The sequence below is a fragment of the Microplitis mediator genome, chromosome 10 (genome assembly GCF_029852145.1).
Source record: "Microplitis mediator isolate UGA2020A chromosome 10, iyMicMedi2.1, whole genome shotgun sequence".
Lineage (NCBI taxonomy): Eukaryota > Metazoa > Arthropoda > Insecta > Hymenoptera > Braconidae > Microplitis > Microplitis mediator.
Window position 1 is genome coordinate 4,493,742 of NC_079978.1, and position 26,097 is coordinate 4,519,838.

The 26,097-nt window shown below is 30.6% G+C and overlaps 2 protein-coding genes across 21 annotated transcripts in view; one reads left to right on the plus strand and one right to left on the minus strand.

Annotated features, from left to right (window-relative positions):
• LOC130675935 (disks large 1 tumor suppressor protein) overlaps nt 1–26,097 on the minus strand; it is a 251,336-nt gene that overhangs the window by 5,193 nt on the left and 220,046 nt on the right. For 14 of the 19 annotated variants that reach the window (XM_057481858.1, XM_057481857.1, XM_057481864.1 and 11 more), the window contains 6 exons: nt 6,144–6,357; nt 5,926–6,083; nt 5,582–5,831; nt 5,416–5,518; nt 4,824–4,862; nt 416–457 (listed from right to left, as the gene is read on the minus strand). In XM_057481858.1, the coding sequence (XP_057337841.1) occupies nt 416–457; nt 4,824–4,862; nt 5,416–5,518; nt 5,582–5,831; nt 5,926–6,083; nt 6,144–6,357 (806 nt within the window). The remainder of the gene's footprint in view (nt 1–415; nt 458–4,823; nt 4,863–5,415; nt 5,519–5,581; nt 5,832–5,925; nt 6,084–6,143; nt 6,358–26,097) is intronic. The other 5 variants (XM_057481850.1, XM_057481848.1, XM_057481853.1 and 2 more) reach the window with 3 other exon arrangements.
• On the plus strand, nt 1,439–3,903 carry LOC130675936 (uncharacterized). Of its 2 annotated transcripts, none has more exons than XM_057481867.1 (3): nt 1,439–3,022; nt 3,105–3,315; nt 3,680–3,903. In XM_057481867.1, exons 1-2 carry the CDS (start codon nt 1,565–1,567, stop codon nt 3,108–3,110), a joined length of 1,464 nt encoding a protein of 487 aa, XP_057337850.1. In that variant the 5' UTR covers nt 1,439–1,564; the 3' UTR covers nt 3,111–3,315; nt 3,680–3,903. The 2 variants fall into 2 exon arrangements, with proteins under 2 accessions (XP_057337850.1, XP_057337849.1); XM_057481866.1 differs by having other exon boundaries at nt 3,123–3,315.

Here is a 26,097-nt window from a genome sequence, read left to right on the forward strand (position 1 = left end):
TAACAGGAAAAAAAAATAAAGAGACACTAAATAATGATTTTTTTTGATTTGTATAAATAACAAATTAAACCCAATAACGATAACAATAAACAAAAACAAATAAAATAAAACAAAACAAATAAATAATTTTGACAAACACAAAAGACAACTACAAAAGCATTTTTTAAAAAAATAATTAATAATAATGATAATAAACTATTCCGTAGATTTTTTTCAAGTCAGGGCGTTGATGATTTTTCACATAATAGCCTTTTATTATGTGCAATATTAATTAATGCATTGTAAAGCTAATTGTTAATGTCAATAGCTTATTATCTATATTTAATATTATTTAAATATATATATAACCTTTCTTTAGTTTTTATTGAGATGTTATGATAAATATAAACTCGGGTGACATTTATTGTGATATTACCTTCAGTATTAGTGTCGTCCTGGGTATAGCACAGCATGAATGCTAAAACACATTAGATTGACAATTGAATAATAACATTGAAAGCCAGCTAAAGTGTAACTACATTGTCATCTTTAAATAATTATCATTTATTACTTTAAATATAATAAATATCTATATATACTTTTTTCAAACTACTTTAACTAGACTACACTACTTGCATGATTTAAAAAAATAATAATAATTGTAATTAAAAGTTAATGGTTAAGTAGATTAAATAAATGATATGGATAAATAAAATAATCAAATAGATAAATAATATATTTATATCAAAGCATCACCCTGACATTTAATAATAACATCAAGCTGAGTAGACAAACAATTAGACAGAGGATTGGATACATACAAGTGTGTTAGTATGGAATTAATGAGTGAGGGCTGAGCAAAATCGGGTAATTTTGGTGAAAAAATTTTATTTTTCAAAATTGTTTTTTTATGGACGCTCAAGTGCATTTTCAGACAGTGCCCCCACTTTTTAAAAATATGCAATGACTTTTAACTGCCATACCTGTATTAAAATTTTATCAATTAATTAAAAAAAATTAAAACCTTAATTGAAAAAGGGAGAACGTAGTCGTCATTTTGCTAAGAAATAGATTAAAAAAAAAAGTTACTTGCATTTGTTATTAAGGGGTTAGGGGTAGTCAGAATTTTCAAAAAATCGATTTTTTTTTTTTTGCATTTTCTTAAAGTATAATATTTTAAAAATATTGTGTGAAAATTTGAAGTGAATCCGACAAATTCTTTTCGAGTTATTTAACAATGACCAAAGGACGCTCGGGTGCTACGTGGCATTCGAGAGCAGGTAGCTAGAAACAGCTGCAAGCAACCGACCTTTCGGGTTTCATTGTCATGAATATCTCCCCATTTTAATGTATTTATAATTATATATATATATATATATATATATATATATATATATATATATATATATATATATATATATATATATATATATATATATATATATCCTTCTACATATATTCACAATTTGTAGGTAGTACAAGAACTGAAAAATAATTTTTGGTTGCCAGTATACCTGTAGTCGTTGCACTGATCAGTCGATAGTTTTGTGATAAATTATTTCTCAAGTGAATTAAATTATTAACCATGGGACGTGATTCTAGAAAGGTTTCAAGAGAACTTCGGAGTTCTGAAAAAATTAATAAGTCGCGTTCAGTCAAAAGAAAGAATGTTTTTAATCCGAAAACAGCCGAACGTGATGAAAGTATTCAGAGTACATCTTCTAAAAAATTAAAACAAAACACTGAAGATGATGTACCTGAAGACAGCAGTACTGAATTTCGAATAATAAATTTTATTCAGGTATTCACTGCAATTTCTGCTCTTATAAAATGTAAAAAATGTGATGGAAATGTAGTGTTTCAAACAGCAAGTACACGTGGGCTGGGATTCAAAATTGTAGTTGCATGTAATAACTGTGGAAATGAATATATTCCTTCCTGTTCTTTCGTTGGGCATTCTTATGAAATAAACAGACGTTTCATTTTTGTAATGAGAATACTAGGAATAGGATACGAAGGATTGTGCAAGTTTTGCGGCCTGATGGACATGCCGTCTTTTTTAGATAAATCTACGCATACAATTTTACTGAAACAGATTTTGAATTGTAGTAAAGCCGTCGCAGAAACCTTCATGACGAAAGCTGTGAATGAAGAAAAGCAAGCAATGCCAACAACTGAAAATGAAGATATAAATCATCTAACTGTATCGGGAGATGGAACCTGGCAAAAACGGGGATATACATCGTCATTTGGAGTTTCTTCTATAATTGGCTATTTTACTGGAAAGATTCTTGACATAAACATTAAAAGTGCATATTGTAAGCTATGTGAGTATTGGAAAAAAAAAACAAATACTGTTGAGTTCGAGGAATGGTATCAATCGCATGAAGATGTGTGTTCTGCTAATCATCAAGGGTCTTCTGGGAAAATGGAGGTGGATGCGATGGTCGAAATGTTTTCGTATTCTGAAACTAAATATGGAGTTAAGTATGCCAACTATATTGGTGATGGTGACTCCAAGACCTATTCAGGAATTATAAAATCAGATCCTTACGAAAATACAACTGTAAATAAAAAGGAATGTATAGGGCATGTCCAAAAGCGGATGGGGAGTCGATTACGTACGCTGAAGAGTAAACAAAAAGGTCTTGGTGGTCGAGGTAAGCTCACAGGAAAATTAATAGACAAACTAACTGTGTACTATGGTTTAGCAATACGCCGGCATTGTGATTCTATTGAAAATATGAAATCTGCTATAATGGCAACCTTTTATCACTACGGCTCGAGTGATGAAAAACCGAATCATGATATGTGTCCAAAAGGCGAAGAATCTTGGTGCTCTTACCAGCGCGCTGAAGCAAGAGGAGAGCTTGATACCTTTTCTCACGATTATTCTCCTTTACCTTCTGATGTTTTAAAAGCTATCAAGCCTATATACGAAGATCTTAGTAATGAAAATTTACTTTCAAGATGTGTAGGTGGATTCAATCAGAATAATAATGAAAGCTTTAACCAACTAGTATGGAAAATATGCCCAAAAACGGTAAATACTAGTTTTACCATCGTACAAATAGCTGCATACGTTGCTATGTGTATATTTAATGAGGGTATAAATTCATTATTAGTCTTGATGAATACACTAGGACTTAATTGTGGGCCTAATTCTCATCGGTATGCAGAAAGAATGGATGCTGCACGTATCAAAGTAGCAGATAAGCGCGCTAATGATAACACCCGAGAAGGTCGATTGCAACGTAGGCACCAGCAAATCGATATTTTGGAAGCTGCTATGTCGGCTGAAGAGCTATTATATGGTCCAGGAATAGATGACTCAGTGTAAGTTATTAAATAATTCTTATAATTCGACATAAATCCATAGCAAAACTTTAAATGCGTTTTTCTCAAAACTATGTTTTCTGAACTGGTGATCACTGTAACTTAAAAACTGCTCGGTAGATTTCAATAAAATTTATTGTACTTTTGAAATACATTAAAAACTCGTGCCTGATCGAAGGATTTTTTTTTTTTTTCAAAATTTCGATTTTTTTTTAACAATAAACTGTCGGTTTTTTTCTCGAAAATTTGAAAAAAATTTCCTGAGGCCGCCATTTTGTTAATTTCGAAAAAAAAAAAAAAAGCTTCGATCAGGCACAAGATTATCTATTAATAAAACTAATTTTTCTTGTCCGATTGATTTTAGATGAATCTCCAAGGACTTATGATGATCACCGCAAAGGACTTCGGGAGGAACGGGCTCTACAAAAACAGCGATAACTTTTTGAATTATTAATTTTTTTTTTTGAAATTTTCGTGAAGTCAAATCGAAACGTGTTCTAATAAAGCTATGTTTTTATTTTTGTCAAATAAAGTAATTAACTACAAAAAAAAAATTATTGAAAATCATCATTTTTTCATACCCCTGAGTACCCCTAACCCCTTAATCAGGAGTTAAATGAAATTTTTTGAATAAATTTTAGCCTACAAAATTTTTAAATTCGAATTATAAAATTGATTTCACTGAAATTTGTTTTACATAGGGTAGAAGTATCATTTGTGGCCACTGCTTCATTTTTGGACATTGAATACTTTATTTTAAATAATGAAACCGTATTAAAAAAAAATTTCATTGCAATAGTGTGATAAAAATATCTTCAAACGCATTTAAAAAAATTATTTATGTTGTTGCGTATTTTTACAAATTATTTTATTCAAAATTTCTAAGTGGCCAAAACTGGCCAAAAACGGTACTTCTACCCTATTTCTTTCAGCTTCCAATTGATATCAATTGCAAGTAATTTTTTATTAATCTATAGCTTAGAAAAATTACGACTACGTTTTCCTTTTTTCAATTAAAATTTTGATTAATTAATAAAATTTGACTACGATTATAACAATTGAGAGCCATTAATATTTTTTAAAAAGTTGGGGCACTGTCTGAGCATGGCCTTAATTTGTATTGCAAATAATTTTGTCGTCAAATGTATATGAGTAAGACCTTAATGGTTTAAATTTATTGAAAACCCGAAACAAATTTTTTTTTAATCATATATTAGTATGACGTCAAAGATTTAATGGAGTCAGACTAGAAAAAATTTAATTTTTACTAGAGCATCCGCATTCTGCCCGACCCTCCTTTAATAATTAAGGAAGGGAGTTTTAGACTGCGATAATTAACATATAAATTAAATATAATATGAATGAATGGAAGTATGTAAGATATTATTTTATAATGAGTGATTATTAATTCAAAAGTTCAAGAGTTTAAAAGTATAAAAGTATATTTATCATAGTATTTAAGAGAGTTTATGAGTGTGTGGTTCAAATGGTTTACATAAAATACTTACGAGTAGGATCGTTTTCATTCTCAGGTGTTGTGGGCGACCCTACACAAGCAGGCAAAACAAAAGACATGTCACGTATCACAAGTACGAAAAAAAAATTAACACAATTATAAATAAAAAAAAAAATTATAAAAAAAAAAAAAAAACACAAATAAGCTCATTCGGGATATATTTACGTTGGTATTAACAGCATTACGTATTATTGTTGCTGTATTTCAATTATAAGTAACATACTTGATCACATATATATAAATATACTCTGTACAATACAGGACTAACAAAATTAATTTTCTTTACGATCAGGTTCTTTAGTGTAATGTTGTAATTGTAGTATAGGATATATATTGTTTTGATATCTTTGAGGATATATTACTCATATTTTTAGTCATATATTTACTTTAAATTTTTAATTAAAATAGTAATAATTAATTCAATATTACGACGCTAATTTAATAGTAACATAAACCGTACGTGCATATTCCGATCGTGCAAACAATTCATATTTTTTATATTTATATCAGATATTATTAATTATATATATATTTTTATATTTATCGTAGATTAAAAAAAAATATTAATGGGATAAAATACTTACGTTCTTGATCAGAACCATCCTCGGATTTGTCGTCTTTACTCTTCATGAATGGGAACTTTCTACTGAACGAAAAGTTTTTCTTTTTCCTATCGAGCGTTGATTGCTAAAATTTTTAAAATTATTTAATTAATAAATTGAATAATTAAATTTAGTATAAAGTATTTACCTTGTCTAATATAACAGGCATGTGGCCCTGGAATTTAACAGAACGATCTCTGGCCCGTTGTTTTCGCTCCCATCGTCTACGCGAGGGGATGATACCCAAACCCTCTTCGTCACCATGAGGGGTGACTCTCCTCGCTTGCCACCATTCATCATCACTGGCATTCGTCACGTGCAATATTTCGCCGTAACGAAAAGCCAAACCGCGGCTTGGTAGACCGTCGTCTTTGTTCGGGTCATAATCAAATAGAGCCCTGGTTAATTAAAAAAGTAATAATTAAAATAAACGTCCATAAATAATGAGGTTTAAAAAAAAATAAAAAAAACAAATTTAATTTATGAAGTTACCTAACGTAGAGGGACTTTTTTTGTGAGGTCCTCATTAGAGTACCCGTTGTTAAATTTTGCTGAGAAATTTGTTGTTTAAGATCATGAATTTTAGCTTCAAATCTGTTGTAATCCTCAGGTTTATACTGTACTACAATTGTTACAGTTTGTCCAGTACCCTAGTTAAATTAATTATATTAATTAAAATAATTAAAAAATAAATAAATTATAATAAATACCTTGAGTGCGGCAGCAGCCTCCTCATGAGTAGCTGTCCTGAGATTAATTCCATTGACACTGAGAATTTGATCACCACGTCGTAATTCACCACTAGCATCAGCAGGTCCTCCGGCTAGGATAAAAGAGATAAAGATGCCTTCACCATCCTCACCGCCAACGATATTAAATCCCAGCCCAGATGATCCTTTGTTCAGTATCACCGTGCGTACCTCACTATAATGGCAACAACAAAAAAAAAACGATAACAATATTAATCCTGGATAACGTCCAACCATCCGTAGTTTTTTACAAAAAAACATAATAATAATAAATTTAAACGCAACAGGTTGCCGCTCATTCACTTCAATCTCAACTGTCTCTTATCAGTCTACTAAATTATTTTTATAAGTATAAAATACATAAAAAATAATTAAAATATCAGCTTGTAATTTAATGATCACTTACGAAAGCATGTAAAGTGAAATGCTAAAAGAGTTATGAGAGTTTAAATTGTTTGAAAAGAGTACTTTATTAAGAGGTTCAGGTCTCTTTGAATATTTAAAACAAGAGATCGTGAATTAGACTAGTAAAATTAGCACGTTAATTGAGATCTTCATTGGGGATTCGAGAAGCGAGTTATGTCGACTGAAAGACTAACCGAGAAAGATGGAGAGTGAGGAAGAGAGGGAGAGAAAGAAAGAGATACCGATGGAACTACTTGCTGAGTGAAAAAGGGTTCTTGACTTAGTTCTGAATAATACCGAGGATCAGTGCGATTAATAGAGTAGTGGCAATTTCTATCCTCTAAGGTACAAGCTCACTCACCAATACTGATAGTACTTTTAGTATCACCAGCCCAGTATGTCACTTCTCAAGCACTTTAGTAAAAGCATCAAGTACCTCTGCACTATTTCGCAGTTAAATTCTCTTGAAACTATACTCGGTATTTATAGTATATAGATAGATACCGTGTACGCTTTCGCTTTGTATAGCAACGAAGGATATAGATAGTGGAATGTACGATACACAGAGCACTCTGACAAAGACCTCAAATTAGTTGGCAGATCGAGCGACAAGGAGTGAATATGCCACATACGTATCAACGAAATTTCATTAACGTTATGTCATGTGACATATTATGCAGAACTAAACTCAACCTAACAGATGTAAATGGGATGAGCAAGAGAATCGGGCTGTGGAATGGCTTCGTTTCTAGCTTTACCTACATATAATATGTGTATATGTATATATATTTTCAGGGGGTTACGTATCTCTGTAGATTAAGCACATGCGTACCATTTGATAACGTTTCATCAGGTTGATGCGCTTGTAAAATCTATCTCGTATATCTACATAATATGTAGATGGACAAAATATGTTTGTTGATAAGGTTTAAAATTATATTATGGTAATATAATTACTCTTTGATAAAATACGAATAATCATGGAAGTATTTCACTGATTCGTGTGTTATGAGGATATTTGATAGCGTTAAGTATCAAACAGTAAAATTGTGCGTTATATTTAATTATAGTCTTCATACAATTTAAAATTTTGACCAAAAATATTAAATATGAATAATTTAATTATAGTAGGAATTATTTTTTGAGCTAATTGGCGGAAAAATTTAATAAATTTGAATTTTTAGGAGTGGGCGTTAATGAATACTTTTGGGAGTACTAATGATAACATATATTTTAAAATATGTATTTATTTATAGTTGAGTAGCAGTAAATTGAATTAAAATATTTTTATACTTGATGAATTTACACGGTTAGTTGTAATTAAATGAAATTAAAATCAGTCAATAATATGCGTGACATAGCAATTATACGAGGGAGGATAAAAAAAAAGTAATGTTTCGTTATTTCTGCATGGGTTTAATTACCAAATGGACTGCATGACTAACCAAGGCTAATTAATCTCTCAATTAATGTAAATTATAATTAAAATGATAATGATAATAATGATGGTATATGTAGTTAAATTTTTCCACTGATACTCGAGAGCATCCAACGTACTGTTAAATTTATAATTTGTCTGTAGGTTCTACGTAATTTATTCAAGAGCTTTTGCAATATTACTTGTCAAATAATCGATCATGGCATTAAATATTTATGACCAATCATTTCCAGTGGCTGGTACACGATTACATTGATGAATACTTAGTCAATATCCATGACAATACAAAAAGTATTAATAAAACTCTTAAAAGCCCACTCTTGAAAAAATCTTAATATAAAATGTGTTAAAAAAAAATAAAATTAAATACTTTAATTATAAAACTTGAAGCTTTCACATTTAATATTTTTATATTAATAATATATTATCGATTTAATGATAAAAAATTTTATAGATAATTAAATTATAAATTTCTTTAATTAAATATAAAAGTTTTATATAAAATATCGAAAAAATAGTTAATAATTTTAACCGATAGTTTCGTTTTTCATTTAAATTTTCATATTTATTATTAATAATATCATTTTCATTTATTAATTATTTTTCTCTATCTATTGAAAAAAAAGTCGCAATAAAGTAAAAAAAAAATATAATACTCATTTAAATAATTGAAAATATTTTTGGTTGGTTATAAATAATTTATGAATATTACGTACATTTATTGAATGAATGCGCGCAAAAATATGCGTGGTAGTTACTGCGTGAGCGCGTGTGCACTACGATAAAGTAATTGTGGTGGTAATACCACCTGTAACGCAGTAAAGAATTCACCTCCCACCATCAAACATCCACTCTGTTGCATTATTATGACTGTAAATATTTTTTTTCCGTGCAATTCTTTACGTCACTGATGACAATTTTCCCGTAGGAGTACGATTGAGTGACGTAAAAAAATGTGGAATTTAAGTATCACTGGGCGTGGCAGAAAAATACCTCTATTAAATGTAGGTCAGTGTGTTAATAATCTTATCGCTTTTGGTTGTAATTTATATTACATATATGTGTAATTAAATGTACTGAGAAAAATAAGTCACTATTGTGATTGCACTAGCTATCAGATGTTGCATTTAATTTATATGACAACTTTAACACTGCACGTTATGTATCTAACACATATGGAAGATATTTACTTTTATCTCATCGCACGATAGTCTAGACGGTGCTCGAGAAGAGATAGGACGATAATTTTTTTTTTTTAAGTTTTTTTGTGCGTGATTGATGGGTGCTAATGCAGACAGGTGAATTGCAACTATCGGAACTAACGTGAGACAAGTCCAAGTTGTATTGAGTATACTGAAGGGGTTTTCCTATTCAGTCTTCCGACGTCAGGAGCGTCGCGACGGATTAAAGACCGACCGACGACGGCGTCGCCATGCGCGGCTCGCCCGCACTCACGGAGGAGCTATCATACAAAATCGATAGAGAAATATAAGTCAAGTATTTTCTAACGTGTCGCGCGCGCAATTTTTTTGAATTTCCCGCTTGTTTTTTCCCTCTTTTATTTCTTTTCAAATGCTGCTAATGATCATTTTGAATAAAGTGTTTTATTTTTTTAATTAAAAATTCTATTTTCTCAGTTTATTTAACATTTCACTTTATTTCATATTTATAAATATAATTTATAAGGCAGAACGTGGCTTATAAATGAATGAAAATAATTAACAAAGAAAAAAATTGCCGTATAGTTAAATTATTATTTTATTTGGAGTAACAAAAAAAAAAAAAAATGTCAAAGGTGAATAAGATTTTTACGAGTATAATAAAGACTGTAGAATGCCTTTTTAATTTTATTTCTACTGGGGGATCATTTGCTGGAGGATAACGAGCGCGAAATTACTCGACAATATGCAAACGTAGAAAAACGTTACTCATAAAGAAAAAAAAAAAAAACTGTGGAAAATGAGAGACTGAAAAGTAAATTTTTTGCTTCTAGATTTTTTTCTTTTTCATAATAACGAGTATGACACCGTGTGATTTGATTTAAAAATAATAAACAGATTTAAATATAATTATTTTATTAATAACAGCATGCAAATTTGTTATTAAATATTAAATTAAATAAATTTACTCGTTGGTATGGAGAAGAGACTTTGAGTTTTATAAGATTTACATTTATGCATAAATGCAAGGGGTTTTTAACGAGGACATAAAGGTAACGAATGTATCTGCCAGTGTAGTAAACCCACGAATTTTTAAAGTTTTACGTAAAATGAATGTGTATGTACACAGTATATATATGTGTGTTATGTAGTGTATATCGTTTGGTAGTAGTTCAAATTCACTGTTGGTTCTCTATCCATCCACTGTGACCTGATGAAAACGTGATCTCGTAAAATGCAAATTTCCGGGCTATGTAACGACACATTACTGCGTTACGACAACCCAGAGCTCGTATTTACGCGCCAAGTTGTCGCACAATTTCTAGACACGTTCATGAGCTAGGTATCTAAAGTAACTAGAGTGACATAACAAACCCCAGCGATGTTAGTTTATGACCCACAAGGTGTTCCTTTTTAATACAACTTCTCCCATTGAATAAAAACAGTTAAATTATAAAACTTTTATTATTCTGCCTAAATTAATTTATTTATTTTTTTTGTCTTGTAAAAAAAATTTTAATTAACAATAAAAACAGTTAATAGTTATAACGAAGTATAAAAAATCGGTCTATCGGTTGACCCTGCGGGCCAGCCCTAAAACTTCCCGCTATTTTCGAGCTTCTTGAACTCGAACACAATGTTGAGAATACATTTTCGAGCTCTTCGAGTTCGAAAATACTTTTGTATGCCGTTGTTTACAAAAAAAAAACGTTTTTTACCATTTTTTCCCCAACGATATCTCTCAATCGAATTGATCGATTGAGACGGTTGAGGTGGCAATCGGTTCATCCGTTCAAAAGTTACAGATATTTACATATCGTCATATATATTTACATACACTCGGACATCATCTTGAAATTGGTCAGAATAACTTCCTAGAACCTCAAAACGTCAAGATCTCTTAGAAATTCGATTTTCGAAAATCGGACCGAAATCAATAACTTCTCGAATTTTTGAAAATTTCCAATTATTTTAGCGGGAAGTTAAAAAAATTATTTATTTAAATAATTTTTTTTGTATAATTGAATTAAAAAAATTGTAAAGTGGGTTAAGACGTCACTAGCAAAGTACTTTTAACACAGATATTATAACACAAAAGGGAATACTCTTTGTCTGCTTTATCTCGAGAGATCCGATACGTTTACTCAAGGCGCCTATTCTACCCTTTTTCTCGCGAACGAGTTGACATTCACAAGTGTCGTGTCACTGAATAAAGTATAGTACAGTGTACAGTACAGAAAAGTAAAGTAGTACTTATGTTCCTATGTACCCATATTAGAGTTCACCGACACTTTTTTTTTCTCAATACGAAAGAAAGAAGCAACGTTCTTTGGACATTGTCAGCTTAAGCTATCGAAATATTTTCTCAGTCACCTCTTTCGTATATACAGATCCACATATATGTATGCTTGCACATATATAGATCGAGTGACCGAGTTACATAGAGTGGAAGCCTTTTGGACTTTCCTTTGATGACATTTCCGTTCAGATACCGAACACCTACTTCACAATAGAATTCCGGGTAAATATTATATTATATACCTATATATATGTATATATATATAGATAGTATCTACTGCAGCATATGTATTGTGATTCATTGATATTATCAGCACAGTAGCATGCTACCAAATAGAATTAAACGTAAATTGTATGTTTTGATTTGAGATAACGATTGAAAGATTAACATTGAGTACTCTTGTATGTATTGCATACCAAAGTATTGCAAGTACGACGGCTTGAGTTCAAACTTAACTCAGAAGACTTATTGGTACTAGTATATATAGTATATCCAGTAAAATCTTTAGCAACCCCTTCCTTGGAAAGGAGTTTCGTAACTTTAATAGGATTATACACGCTCTCTTAGTCCCTGAGGAACTTTCGGAGACGTGGGATGAGAAACTCAATTGTTGAAAATCATAGGAAATAAAAAATTGAAAATTAATTTCGAATGTTGAGGGACAAAAACATAATTCACATCGTAGCCCCGTATATTTATTTAATTGACTGCTTGGATAAAAATTTAAGATGGAATTTTTATTGAGACGATGAAGTTGAGTTTGATATTATTTAATAAATGTTGCAGCAAACTATTGATAAATCTGATTTCGTTAGATAACTTTTCGATGAGAAAAACAAAATATATATTTCCAATAGAGTTATATTATTTAGTAATAGTATTTATGTTGGTAAATGGACGAAAGTTTGAAGGTTTGGTTGAAAAATTTCTATAGCTTTTCAACCAATTACCTTTAAACCAATAACGTGGGTCAAAAGATTATTTTGACGGTTTTCATGTTAAAATGTTTTTTTTTTCGTTTGAGAGGAAATGTCGAGGATTTTTATTGGGGATTTTTAGAGGAGATTTGATGGAGTCGGGTTGTAGGATGTGAAGGAGGAATTGAGGGCCGACTTGACCCTTGATTTTATAGCCCGAGGTAGCAGCTGATGAAAGAGCGAGAGAGTTAGGAGAATAATAAAAGGGGACGTATATATAACCTAGGTCAGGATATAACGGTTGGAAGGACATGATTTCTTCATAAATTCTCATGCCTGACCTAGTCACTGATGTTTAGGTAATTGTTTTCTTTATGCCCAAAATTTGAAAGTTAAATTTCCTATAATATTTGCTGAGATAACATTTTTTTAACACAAATATTAAAAAAATTATCATAATGTAAAATAATTAAATTCTTCATTTAAAATTCCATTTTTTTTGACATAAAAATAAATGATTTTACGAAATTTCTGGAAGGTCAATTATTGATAAATAAAATAAACTGACAGTATTATCGACATACAAATAATTTATTATTTTTTCCACACGGTCGTAAAAAATAAAATTCAAGATTTAAAATTGAAGATTGAAGAGTACAATATAGCATATATATTCACTAGTATTGACTTTTGAGATATTACTCGATCAGCGTGACACTTTATTACCCGTTTGATTTAAACCGTATAGGTCATATCACACTCGGTGCAGAGGCGATTTTGTCGCCGTGAGTAAAAGAGAAATGATGACGAGAAAGAGTAGAGTAGAGTGTCTTTTCGTCCGTATACATATATGTAATGGTCGTCGGCGGCGGAGCTTTAGATTCAGGTCAAACGTTCTTTGGAGAATGGCGATAAATCGCTGTGTCACGACATCAGGCCCTCGATACGTTTACGCTATATATGCTGTACAATTTATACGGAAGTAAAGAATTTACGTCTTATCCTTACGGGTTTTGCGAATGAAGAACAAGAAAAAAAATGGAATAAAAAATTTTAAATAAAATAAAAAGTCAAGATAAAGATAAACCTTACTGTACCTTTTGACGAGTTTATCCCTCAGGAGTTTACGTCTCAAAGTGGCAAAGGGGCCGATAGGAAAAATCTGCTGCCTGTTTCGTGTCATATTTTTCATTGGCTTCTTATTATTTTTTAAAAGACAATCTTTTTTTTTTATTATTTTTATCAAATACCAGCTGCTGTCAAATTATTTATTTTTCTTATCTTTTATCTCAAAACTTATTTTTATATGATTTATGTTGTAACAAAAATTATTCGAACCAATTTATGTCAAATTATTTTTAGTTTTCAATGCTGATTTTTTTATGAATTTATTTACAAGCAAAAAACTTGTTTCTAATTGATCTCTCACTTTGTACTATTTTATTATTATTATTTTTTGCTCTAAAATGTCAAACGGAAAAGTGAGTTGTTACACACAAAAGAATGAAAAAAGTAAATAAAAAATAAAAACACTAAATTCACTGTGATGTCAACGTGGGGAATTGTGTCCTGTGCGGAATAACCGTTTTCAACCCGAACAAAGGGAGCACACTCGCGAAGGGCAAACGAATGTAGACAACAACAAAAGAGTTTGAAATCACAAAAGTAGAATAAATAAAAATTATAAAGTTGCTGTCGACGGCCATCAAGAAACGCGTCATTTGTTTCTTGGCAATAAATATAATTATTTTTAAAAACGAAAAAAACCGCGGGAATTAAATATAAATTTAAAAATACTTGTGACTAACAGATTGACGAGATGAGATTGATAAAGTTAAGCGGGAGGCTGAAGTGTGATTTAAAGGAGAAAAGTTTGAGTGGTCGCACGTCGCAGACTGCTGTCTGTCTACTGCCACGAGGAGCATTCACTCCTTACCTCTGCGTCATCCATACTGATCTCCACCCACGTAAGTCACGCCGAAGACTATTCAAACACTACTGTATAAACTCTGTATCATCAACGGTCTGCGAGTGAATGTGTGCTTGTAATTTAGCTGAATGGATTTAATGATACAACTGCCAGAAACGTAATATTATACTAAGGCATGATTTTTTTTTTTTTTTCGTTTTTTCATCGTAACTATGACGCACGTGGATCACAGTATATTTATTGTACATTCATGGCTAAAATTAACTTCATCAAGTTGATTTTAAATTTTTTTAATTGATCTTATAAATACAAAATTCAGTATTTTTTTTTTAATACAAATTTTTTACTCAGTGTATTGACTTGAAATTGATTAAAAAAAGTTTGTACTTTTATACATTAGGTAAAAAAAATCTTTTGCTCCAAATGAGAAGAAAAGTATATTTTCATTAATGGAAAACTTCGCGCACTTGAAATTAATCAAAAAATATACTTTCATAGCAGCGAAATTTTTCTACTCGAAATCAATCAAAACATTCATTTTACATTTAAATATAAATTCTTTCTATAGAAAAAAAAGTAAAAATGAATGGACAATAAAATTTAAAAGCATGTATAAATCAATAATACGCTTTAAAAGGTTTCATATGCAGCTGCCACGAGATTCAAACATGTAGAAAAAATAAATAAATAAAAGAGAAGAAAAAAAAAATTATGAAGCCGTACTTTAATCTGGAGTTTATTTAAAATATGCACCGAGGTATCGCGTACACTGAAGAATTATATTCAACATCAACCCGATTAGTCTAACCGGAAATGGAGATCAAAAACGCAATAAAGAATAAAGGAATTGAAGAAGGAGAGTAAGAAAGACAGAAAGGAGAATAATAATGTGGACTTTCTAGCTTGAAGGCTCGTGGGCGATTTAGCAAAGCTCTCACTGGAGAGATTATCGTCGCACGGTCTTGACTCGCCGCGGCTCTGAATATACTTTTATATTTATATATATACATTTATGTATATATATATATAAATATATATATAATCGCCCTTCGACCCGTTGGATGTCGTCGGCTCGTTTGTCTAGATCGTGTCGAGCGATGGGTGGAGGAGAATATAGAGAATACCGTTGCGTATATTTGCAGCGTGAAAGTACGCGTTCTTCGTTTAGTTGCTATATCGCGCTCCGAGCTGTCACGAACACTATTCGCAAATGGTGCCACTTTACGATTATAACTTTTATTCGAGACTTTGCCGCTATATGTACTTCCTCTATTGATATTTTTTACTCGTTAAATATTCATTTATATTATCCAACTTATTTACACAAACATTGATAAGCATATTTTTTTATTTTATATAACAGTAATAAGAAAATAATTACAGTCATAATAGTAATATACTATATATATTTTCTTGTATTTTATTACCCTAATATTTTAAATATCTATTATTAAGTTTCTATTTTAAAATTTTTTTAATTTTATTTAATAAAATGATCACCAGACGCGCGCGATGTAATTTACTTTTATGGAAGGTAATAGTGTGATAAAATTTATAAAAAGTAAAGTAATAAATGTGTACGAGAACCTCTTACATTGCCGCACCAACTGGTACTAACGTATTTAAGGCTGAAAAGTAAAGACACACGCACCACCCGGTTATACCACCACGAGAGGGGTTGCCAACCCACCGGGCTTCTCTACTTTACAACACACGCTCCAACTATTTCTTTACCTATTGTGTATGCTACACATATACAACTCACCCTTGATTATTATTATTGTATGCCGTTAGATATAAGTATGTGAGAAACTTACATTAGCTCACGACATATATATGTATGATACTATAATACATATAGTATATAGCATAGTACGATGCACTCTCAACGGAACTCAAAAAATCTCAACCGACTTGATCCTGTATATTAGTACCCCGGGATCTTCGCTTTACTTACAGATCTTTTTTCCCGAGGGTGACTTTATTTCGGAGTTATTTTTTCCAACCGTTATGACTTAAACAGTCTGTTTTAATTGAATTATTATAAAAAAAAACGAAATTGAACCATTTGTTGTTAATGGATGTGACTAAAAAAAAGGGAAAAATATTCATTTGTCCTAAGGGAAAATAACCTTTGAAGTGCAGAAATAAAACCGTACAATATTGTTCACAAATAATTGAGTAGAATGTTTTTGATCACTGGAAACAGGGAAAAAAATTGATTATTACATTCAAGTTTGAATATTAGTTTGCATTGCGGTCAAAGTAACATACGTGCGGATGAATATTATCGACACGCATACTTGAATTTTGTGGTATACAATAGTATGTAGATGGAATTGGTCACCTCGTCTATGCTCGCATTCGTGCAATACAATGTCGGTAGACCTCTACATACATGCATATGTATATATATAAATAAATACCAGTGTAGACATTGAGGTCTTGTATGAGACATTGTAATACTCGACAGTTTGACAAAATCACGCAACTAGTTTTCGAATATTATTGTCAACAGTGTGTGTCTATATATGTTATATTTATATATATAACAGAGAAAGAAAGTAAATTAAACGTTCGACTTATGAGAAAGGATCATCAGAGTGGGAAATTCTTCTAAATGGATCATCATCAGAGAGGAAAACCGTATACATATATATAAATATACATAACTAGCAAAACATTTGGTCCAATTTACGATTTAAATGTCGATAGTTACATTGAAATTTTGAAATTTACTTTACACTATCCCATTTAATTTATATATACTCTAAAATTTATAAACATTGTGCTTTTGTTCACACATAAAATGCAAACTTATAAATTACAACTGTAAATAGTACATATTCAAAGCAATTGTGCGGGCGTATTCATATTATTTGTTTTGTTATAAAATTCACCATGTGATTATTGTATATAAATTTTTTTTATTGTAAGTTCGGTCAAAATATCTCAGTCAAATATAGATGTAGTCTATTATTTGTTGGTCTATTACAGACAATCATATTCAATGTTGTCTAACAATATGTATTTACACTCGTACCGAGCACTTTACATGTTTCCCGTATCCCTTCGAGATACCATTACTACTTCAATTCAATAGCATTATTGATTTTCGATAAATTGGTACATTTTATTAGATGTTTGCCCATAATCAGAGCAAACATGAATTTAATATACTACTTGATTTCATTTTTAATTATTTTAATTTACTTTGTTCATTTAACACTCCATATAATTCGAAATTTTTATCCGATAAGCGAATAAAATTAATCGCCTAAAGTAATTATAGACGGAGTAAAGCCTCGAAAATTTTTATGACGGATTTATAAAATAAATGCGTGTCGAGATTAATGAGTTTATAATTGTAACTGTATATAAAACATTTAAATGTAAATTTATGTGTAATAGATAAGGTAATCGTGACTCATTGGCTAGATAGCACGCAGTTTCTCACGGTTAAAAGCATTATTGTATTGTATCACGCGTAGTTACGAGTATATTCACGTATTTACTTTACTCAGTAACAGCGTGAATTTACTCGTTTTACGAGAGTACAAAATGCCTAACGCCCACGTGCGATGCCTCTCATACCGACTAAATCACTGTTCACCAGTGTATCTTGTTCTTCAATTTAATCTCAATCGGCTATAAACTTTCAAACTACTTTATTTGAACTACTAATTAAAAAACGAAAAAATGCTGACAGTTAAATCCAGTTAAGGTTCATAATATTTTATATTAATCAGAAAACTTAACTAAAGAAACAATAAATTCAAATAAATTGATATTTTTCAGCATCAATCTTTATGGAAAAAGTCTCTCCTGAACTTTCCAAGTAGAATAAAAAATAATAATAATAATAATAATAATTTAGTATGAAAGATCTTAGACTAGAAACTTCGGTAATTATGTCCTCAAGGCTTCGAAGTAGTAAAGAGAGAACGGGTTTTTAAGAAATAAAAAAGAGAAAATCACACTCTACTACTTCTTTCTCCTGCTCTTCTTCTGCAAGTATCGTTTAGCTCGACATCTCACTTATCTCAGCTATTATATACCCGTTTTTTAAATTATTCGCAGCCAGGATATCTCATGAGAAATTTTCTGAGGCCTCAAAAACTCTGCAACTGCTTACAGAGTATTTTAACAATAAATGAATTATTTAAAAATAAAAAACAACAATAACAATTTTAGAGACTTAATCCACTGGTGCGTACTAGAGTATGACGTTCATTTATCTAAATTTTCATAGAAATTGTAAAGACAATACGTCCTACCGTACTTTGGAAATTGTCATCGGGTTTTAGGTGCTTTGTGTTGAAACTCTTGTAAAGACTGCACTTAGATTAATGAGCTTGAGAAAACTTGTATATTCCCTCATCTCTTTCTCACTCTCTATTTATATTTTATAATTTACTCCAATCACAATGATGATAATAATAATAATAATAGTGAGAATAATTTGATAATAATGATAATAACAACAGTAATAATAAATTATAATTTAATCCCTTAAACAATTTGGCTTTTGAATTCAATAAACGCAATTTATTTCTTTATAATTCAATTATATAAATTATTTTTGCGGCACACTTTGTATCAGTTTAATTTCATTCGCCTCTTTTTTGCACTATACAATCTATATGTATACATAATACGTCTTACTATTAATACATTTTTCAATTCATCTAACGAGCATAATCATTATTATTATTATTACGAGTGTCTGATTGAATTCGGTATCAAAGCGTGAGAAAAAATATAAATTTTTTAAAATAATAAGGCTTCAGTTACTAGATGATAGTAATTTTTCACCCGTCATTATTATTTGTATATAAATATATATGGAACTTTGTGGTCGGAAGCTATAAGATACAAGGAAATGAATTATTAGATATTATACTAATTTAATATACTGTCTCATCATCTCGATGACTGATTCATAAAGATCTACGTGGGAGTTGATAACATCCGACCTCAATTTTATTATTTCTTCAACCCGACATCACCGATCCCTGAGAGGTACCGTAATATATATACATCTAAGACACTCTAATGCAGTTTTCATCATCTGTGTGTCTTTCTCATGATCTCACGGATAACAAGTTCAACTTTTACACGCCACTTAAGCTAATCTATTGTTATTTTAATCGCTCGAATTACTTTGTTACTAGCAACCGATAAAATTTATTTTTGTTCTCTTTGTAAAAGGGCTAAAATAATTTTATCTTCAAATTTTATTACGAAAAAGTTTCTGGAAATTGCAGTAAAAAAGAATTCAAAAAAGTTAATTTTTTAATAAATATCCATTCATAATCATTTTGAGTTCGTTCTAAAAAATATTAATATTAAGAGAGTGAAACAAGTGATTTTCAAATGAACCGTTTCCACAGATAAAGGCCCAAATAATTAAATAAAATATTTCATTCGATGCGTAAAGTTATTATTTATCGAATGAAATGCTTCTGGTTCGGAAATTTAAGTTTATATCTAAGAACGGCTCATTTGAAATTTCCATTTGCTAATGTAAGTGTAAGGACCATTTCGTTTGTTCACATGTGTGTGAGAAAGAAAAATTTTTTCTTGGTCCAATAGACTTTTTTTTGTTCATTCAAGACGTTTATTTTTTGAAGCAAAAAAATTTTTTTCTTGGGGCAAGAACAAGTTTCTTAGTCCAAGCAAATTTATTTTCGTTCAAAACGTTGATTTTTTGAAGTGAGAAAATGTTTTTCTTGGGGCAAGAAAAAGTTTATCGGTGCAAGTAAATTTTTTTTCGTTCAAAACGTTGGTTTTTTGGAGTGAGATGACTGATTTTCTTTAGCCAAGAATTTTTTTTCTTAAACCAAGACGTTTTCAATTTCGTTTCGAAAATAAATTTTTTTTTGGAGCAATAGAATTTTCTGTTCCTCCAAATCTGAGCAGAAAATCCTCTTAACAATTAAAAGGACATTGGATTAAAATTTTGGATATACAAAAAATCTCGAAAGCATTACGTACAGAATGCGTTAATTATAGATCGTAAATAAGAGATAAGATAAATCTACAGATGGTTAAATGCATATATATTACGGTAATGTCTCTAGTAACTAATTACAAGTAGGAAGCTCTGCGAAATATCGTTAGATAGTAGTGCACGTTGGATTAACCACGACGAGACACGCTTCACAGCATCACAGTTTAGTTACTCTCTCAACTATCAAGCTCGATTGAATTATCTTAGCTGTACTATATATATGTAACTATACATTTAGTTACTGTACGGACTTGACTCGGGGGTATACCTTACTGTAACGTACTTGCAAGTCCTGTTCCAGGAAAATAAACTGTATCACGTGGTTCATTGAACGTGAAAGTATTTAAACACGTGAAAGAGGAAATAACTACATAACATAACATGTCCCCGGGCTTTCCTGGAATTTCTCGCTTGTGAGTCAACCAGCAACTATTGGCTCCAATAGTACTTTATATATTTTATTATATCACTTCCGTGATAGATTTTCCTTACGAACTAAACAATTTTAATATTTATTTCTTACCCACATTTTTTCTCTTATTCGTAACTAGTCATTGCTATTTATAACTATCCGTTCTTACTCACCTGTAACAGAAAATAATAAAATCATCGTTAGTTTTTTTTATAATTAAAATTTATTACAATATTTAATAGTATATGTATCATAATTATCATTTATTCAAATAATAATGATTATTTATGATAAATATACAGTAAATTATTATATGAAAATGGCCAGTAGTCAATTATTTTACGATATAATTCGCTCCGTTTTGAAATATTTGAAATATGCAATGAATTCATATCATTTCAATGATAGTTTTAATGTATTTATGTTAATTGAATATTTAATTTGATGACTGTCCATAAACACATTACAAAATTATTTAATTTTCAAAGAAAATTTTTTGTATTTTAACTGAATTTTTTTATGATTAATGAAGAAATATTTTTATCAAAACAACATCCATCAAAGAGATATTCAATTATGTATAAGAATAAATAGACTTAAAATTTTCATTAATTACAATTTATACTATAAATTTTGTATGATAAAAAAGAGCTCATTGTTTTACATAACATCGCATTTGCTCTGACTTTGTGCAACGTGGATATTTATTCTCATGAGAGTAGTGACGTCTGAACACGAGTTTAGTCGTTGAGGGTTGACTGGATTATTTGCATGGCTGACGAAAGCAACTGGGATTCGAATACTCTCCTTTTCTTATTCTACAAGCATTTATAGACACATGTATATACTGTATTTCATCCAACGTGTTTTCTTATATACACAACTATAGTGTACCTATACTGCTAGAAATAGCTGAGAATATTCCGAATGGAATGAGAGTGCAGGAGAATATGTCGGATTCCCGCGGGAGTTTCTCGCACGACATCATCGTAGTCGTTTTGGTCCAACTCGTATTATCTAAACTTATAGCTCACGTTTATATCACACAAGCATCAACGCGTACTACAGTATACTACATTCAGTGTATATATATATATGTATCAACAAAGTGGATATTTTAACGTTTACTATGACGTTTTACTTGGATATTCACTGGGTGGATGGATGTTATTGTCAGAAATAAACTGAGACTTATCTTATACTTTTACTCTTACTTCAACTGTCATATACGAATGTACGTATATATGTTCAATGGAAAGACATGTTATTATAGATGCATATATGTATATATATATATATCAATAAATGTGTGTTAGTATTGAAGGAATACTTATTGAAAAAATGTCAAGTTGATTTAACTTGTCGTACACATTACTGTATTATAAATATACATATATATGAATATGTCTTTGAATATGTATATTTATGAATTTCAAGCTATTATCGAGAAGCAACCTATTATCACAAAATAAGCTCATGTTGTACGTGTATATACATATAAGCAAGACATGGCGTATATGCAGAGAGCAGAATTGAAGAGAAACTTCCTGCGAGACTCAATGAACATTGTATAGATAATCGATGTACGCCACTACACTAATATCGATTTACCTATCGTATATTATAGCTTCATACATTTTCTATGAGTATGCATATATCTAGTGGCAATGTTAGATTTTGGAGAACGGAGACGGACATTGCGTCGCTGTAGATAGATATTTTAGTGGTAAATTGCATCCACAACCTAAAAAAATTTTTTTGTGTGCGATACTGCACAGGCTGTTGAATTGGCAGAACTGAATTAGATCTGATAAAGTTTCATTGGATATAATGATAAAATTAATGGGTTTGTTTTATTGGATGCTTATCATTTTAGTCGAAATTTTTTAATTTTGAAAAACGTCAATCAGTAATTAATGAATATAGTATAGTGCCAGATAGCTCAACTGGTAGAGCACTCGGCGCGATACCGAATTGGTCTGGGTTCGATTCCCAGTTCGGGCTATCTATGTTTTTCTCAATTTATCTATAAATTGTCTTATTGAGAAGGGTATTTGTATGTTTGCATGCTTAGGTTTCCACTATATTTAAATGGTTTCTATATAATTTCCACTATATTCATTAATTAATTATTGCAAAAAATTTTCTGTCGATTGACACTGACTATAAGTGAAAAAAATTTATTTTACAATCAAGTGTGAGATAAAAATTTTTAACAATAAATAAAAAAAAATATGTAGTTTACTTTTACGGTCAATATAACATTGTAATTTAGTCGTAAATGACCCGATTGTGTCTCTGATGATACTGTGCGACAGTAAAGTCGAGCATAACTATAGAGATCGAGGGTATCGTAAAATAAACGGCAGCTCGTCGTTAATGCCAAATCCGCGGTATCGTTAGTTCCAATGGACGTTGTAGTACCTGGATGTAAACACACAGTATGTTCGTATGCCCATCCAACGTTCTCACTAACAGTGTGAATATTCTCCCCCAGTGTAGTATCTGCTACTCGATTTTAGTGCACGATAGCGCGGTACCTGATGACGATGTGCAACAGAAACTCAACCAATCTCTCTGTACTAAACGTGTATTTTCATTTCATCGGACCAATCTTCTCGTCTGGTCTATTCTGTATATTTAATACAAGTATACGCTACACTATAATTTAGTGTAGCATAGCATACTACAGTCGCATATACACTAGACTCTCGTCTTGTCTTGTCTACTTTACGTAGTTTAGTAAAGTCTTGGTTTAGTTTATAGTTTGCCGTCAATATTAGTCCAGTAGAGACTCATTGTATCGCGAATACTCAGAGCTAAGACCATCAGTAGAGAGAATCTATGGCATCCAAAGCTTCAAGACGGCACCTCACGTATGCCCATCAAACTTGAGCCACAGCGATCCGGTCAAATTTTTTAAATTCACTGACGTTAAATAAAAAAAGTAACTGCATTGTTAACATTCTGCGGATTTTAATGATAAATAATCGCGATAAATCGATTGATATATTGTTATTTTATAATTCGTATTTTTAATTACTTTGCGTGTGTTTATTTTAGCCAAATAAATAAATGAAATAAAAATTCGAATCGTTGATTAACAACAAACAATATGATAATAAAATAAACTCGATAGATTCAATTTAAAATATATATTTTTTATTTGTTTCACTTGAATAATGGAAAAAAAATAGCCAACAGATATTTTTTTATTTGAAGAATATTTAAAACATTTATCAAAAATTTTTTATTTTATTTTTGTTTGTGTCTATGCTGTTTTTTAAAAAGTAAATGTCTATTATACTCTACACCATTTCATTTGCAAAAAGATTTTCTGTCAACTTGTCAATCTATATCTACATTTAAAATAAATAACAAGGGAATATAAATTTGAAATTGACAACTGAAGATTTGAATTATAAAAAGTGGACCATCTGTCCGTGTTTTCACCACATTTGATATCCCATTATCACTATTATTTTATCTTTTTCTTTTTTTTAAATTTTATTTTACGTTCGTTCATTTATTTTTTGGACTTCATTTTTTGTTAATGCTTCTTTCGTTCACGCTATAATGAAATCGTCGAGACCACCAGCCGAGTAACTCGAAATAAACCGTATAAATCTGGTCGCACGTGTACGGCATCGCCTGGTCTACTGCCGTAATGTTGAGATTTCCTCTAGACTATCCTTTACTTTACTTTATTTTTCCACTTTTTTTTCCTTTGCCATAACTAGCAGTGGTTGTATATGCCAATGGCAAAAAAAAATAATAATAATAAAAGACATAAAAAATATAAGAGACGAAAGAGTATATTATATATGTTCGGTACCAGGAAAATAAAAATATAAAATAGAAAAATATAAGCAGCTGTGGTCGCGTGTACACAGCATTTTGGCATACAGATAAACCTTCATAAAGTATGGATGCACTGGGACTATGGTACTTTTTTTATATTTTTTTCACCTAAAAACAAATATTTATTTTGTTAAATTTAAATTCAGACAAAGAGAAAGAAAATTGAATGCGCTTTTCTATCCCATATACTAAACTCTAGATTATAAACTCCAAAAAATTTATTTCGGTAATTTATGCATCCTCTATATATACTATTTATTATTCGCGCATCTCTTACTTATGCTTACGTACAAAACGTTCAGCAGGTGTTTTCAACGACCATCGTACGTTTTATTATCTTTGCATCCGGTTGAATAATGCACTAGACTTTTATGTTTTTTATAGGTTAAATAATAAATATAAAATAAACAACAAGAACATTTCTACATAAACCGATTAATTATCAAGTTTGAATTAAAATTTACCTAAGCTCAGATAAATCCCTTGGATGATTTCACTTCACAATAAACTAACGACTGCACTTCACGGTACTGATTGGAAAAATTAATGATAAATAAATAAATAAGTAGACAAGAGTAAAAAAAAAAAAAATTTGCTTTTTTTTTGGATAGTTTAAAGCCGCTTAAAGCAATCGACAATGTTTCGTGATTGCCAAGCAATGGAATACTAAGTCTCGAATGGAAATAAGTGTGTAAAGCAGTAGGAGAACCTTCCTTCCCATCATTGTATATATTTATTTAGATGTAGATATAGATATATATGTGTCTGTATTATGTGCAGAAGAGTGAGTCAGACTCGTGACACAACGACTAACGACGTACAGACGTGTCATATGATTACCAATGCGATGGTTACTCGCTCGGACTTGAACGGAATACTAGATAGAATACTGGAGTTACGGGTTGAGGTATTTTACCTTTACTTTTTTTTTTTTTTTTTTCATACATATAACATTATATTAGACTAGTAAAAGCGATTCAGCCGAATAGAAGTAGCCTGTGCCTTGTAAAGTAGACGAATGTAGACTTTCATAGAGAATTTGCAGAGTAATGTTCCATTTGAATGGTTACTTGTACTTGTACTTTAACAGTATTCTGTTAGTATTATGGGTATTCGAGGGTAAAGAGTGATGAAGAGAGAATGAGAGAAGTAAAGGAAAGATATCGACAGGAGACTAATTGTATTTAACTGTCCGTTTAAATTTACACGTCGTTCAAATGGAAGTCGATGACACGTGATAAGAGACTCTTGACTCACCCAAACTCACTCGCTGATATATTTAACTGTATGTATGTATGGATGTATGTATGTATCTATGTATATTATACGTATGTATGTACTTTGTTGGGTTGGGTCAAACGGAAGTGCACTAGTTGTAATACCATAAGAGTTTCAAATCCAAATACATACAAGTTTAGTAAAGTTAACTCGAGCGAAAGTAATTTTGTACATATTAGGATTAAGTTTAAATGTCATTAAG

Bases quoted from the DNA above. Each gene is read 5' to 3' on its own strand.
- LOC130675936 (XM_057481866.1), top strand. From the start codon at position 1,565: ATGGGACGTGATTCTAGAAAGGTTTCAAGAGAACTTCGGAGTTCTGAA. The intron at 3,023-3,122 runs GTAAATACTAGT...TGAATACACTAG, and splicing joins GGAAAATATGCCCAAAAACG to GACTTAATTGTGGGCCTAAT.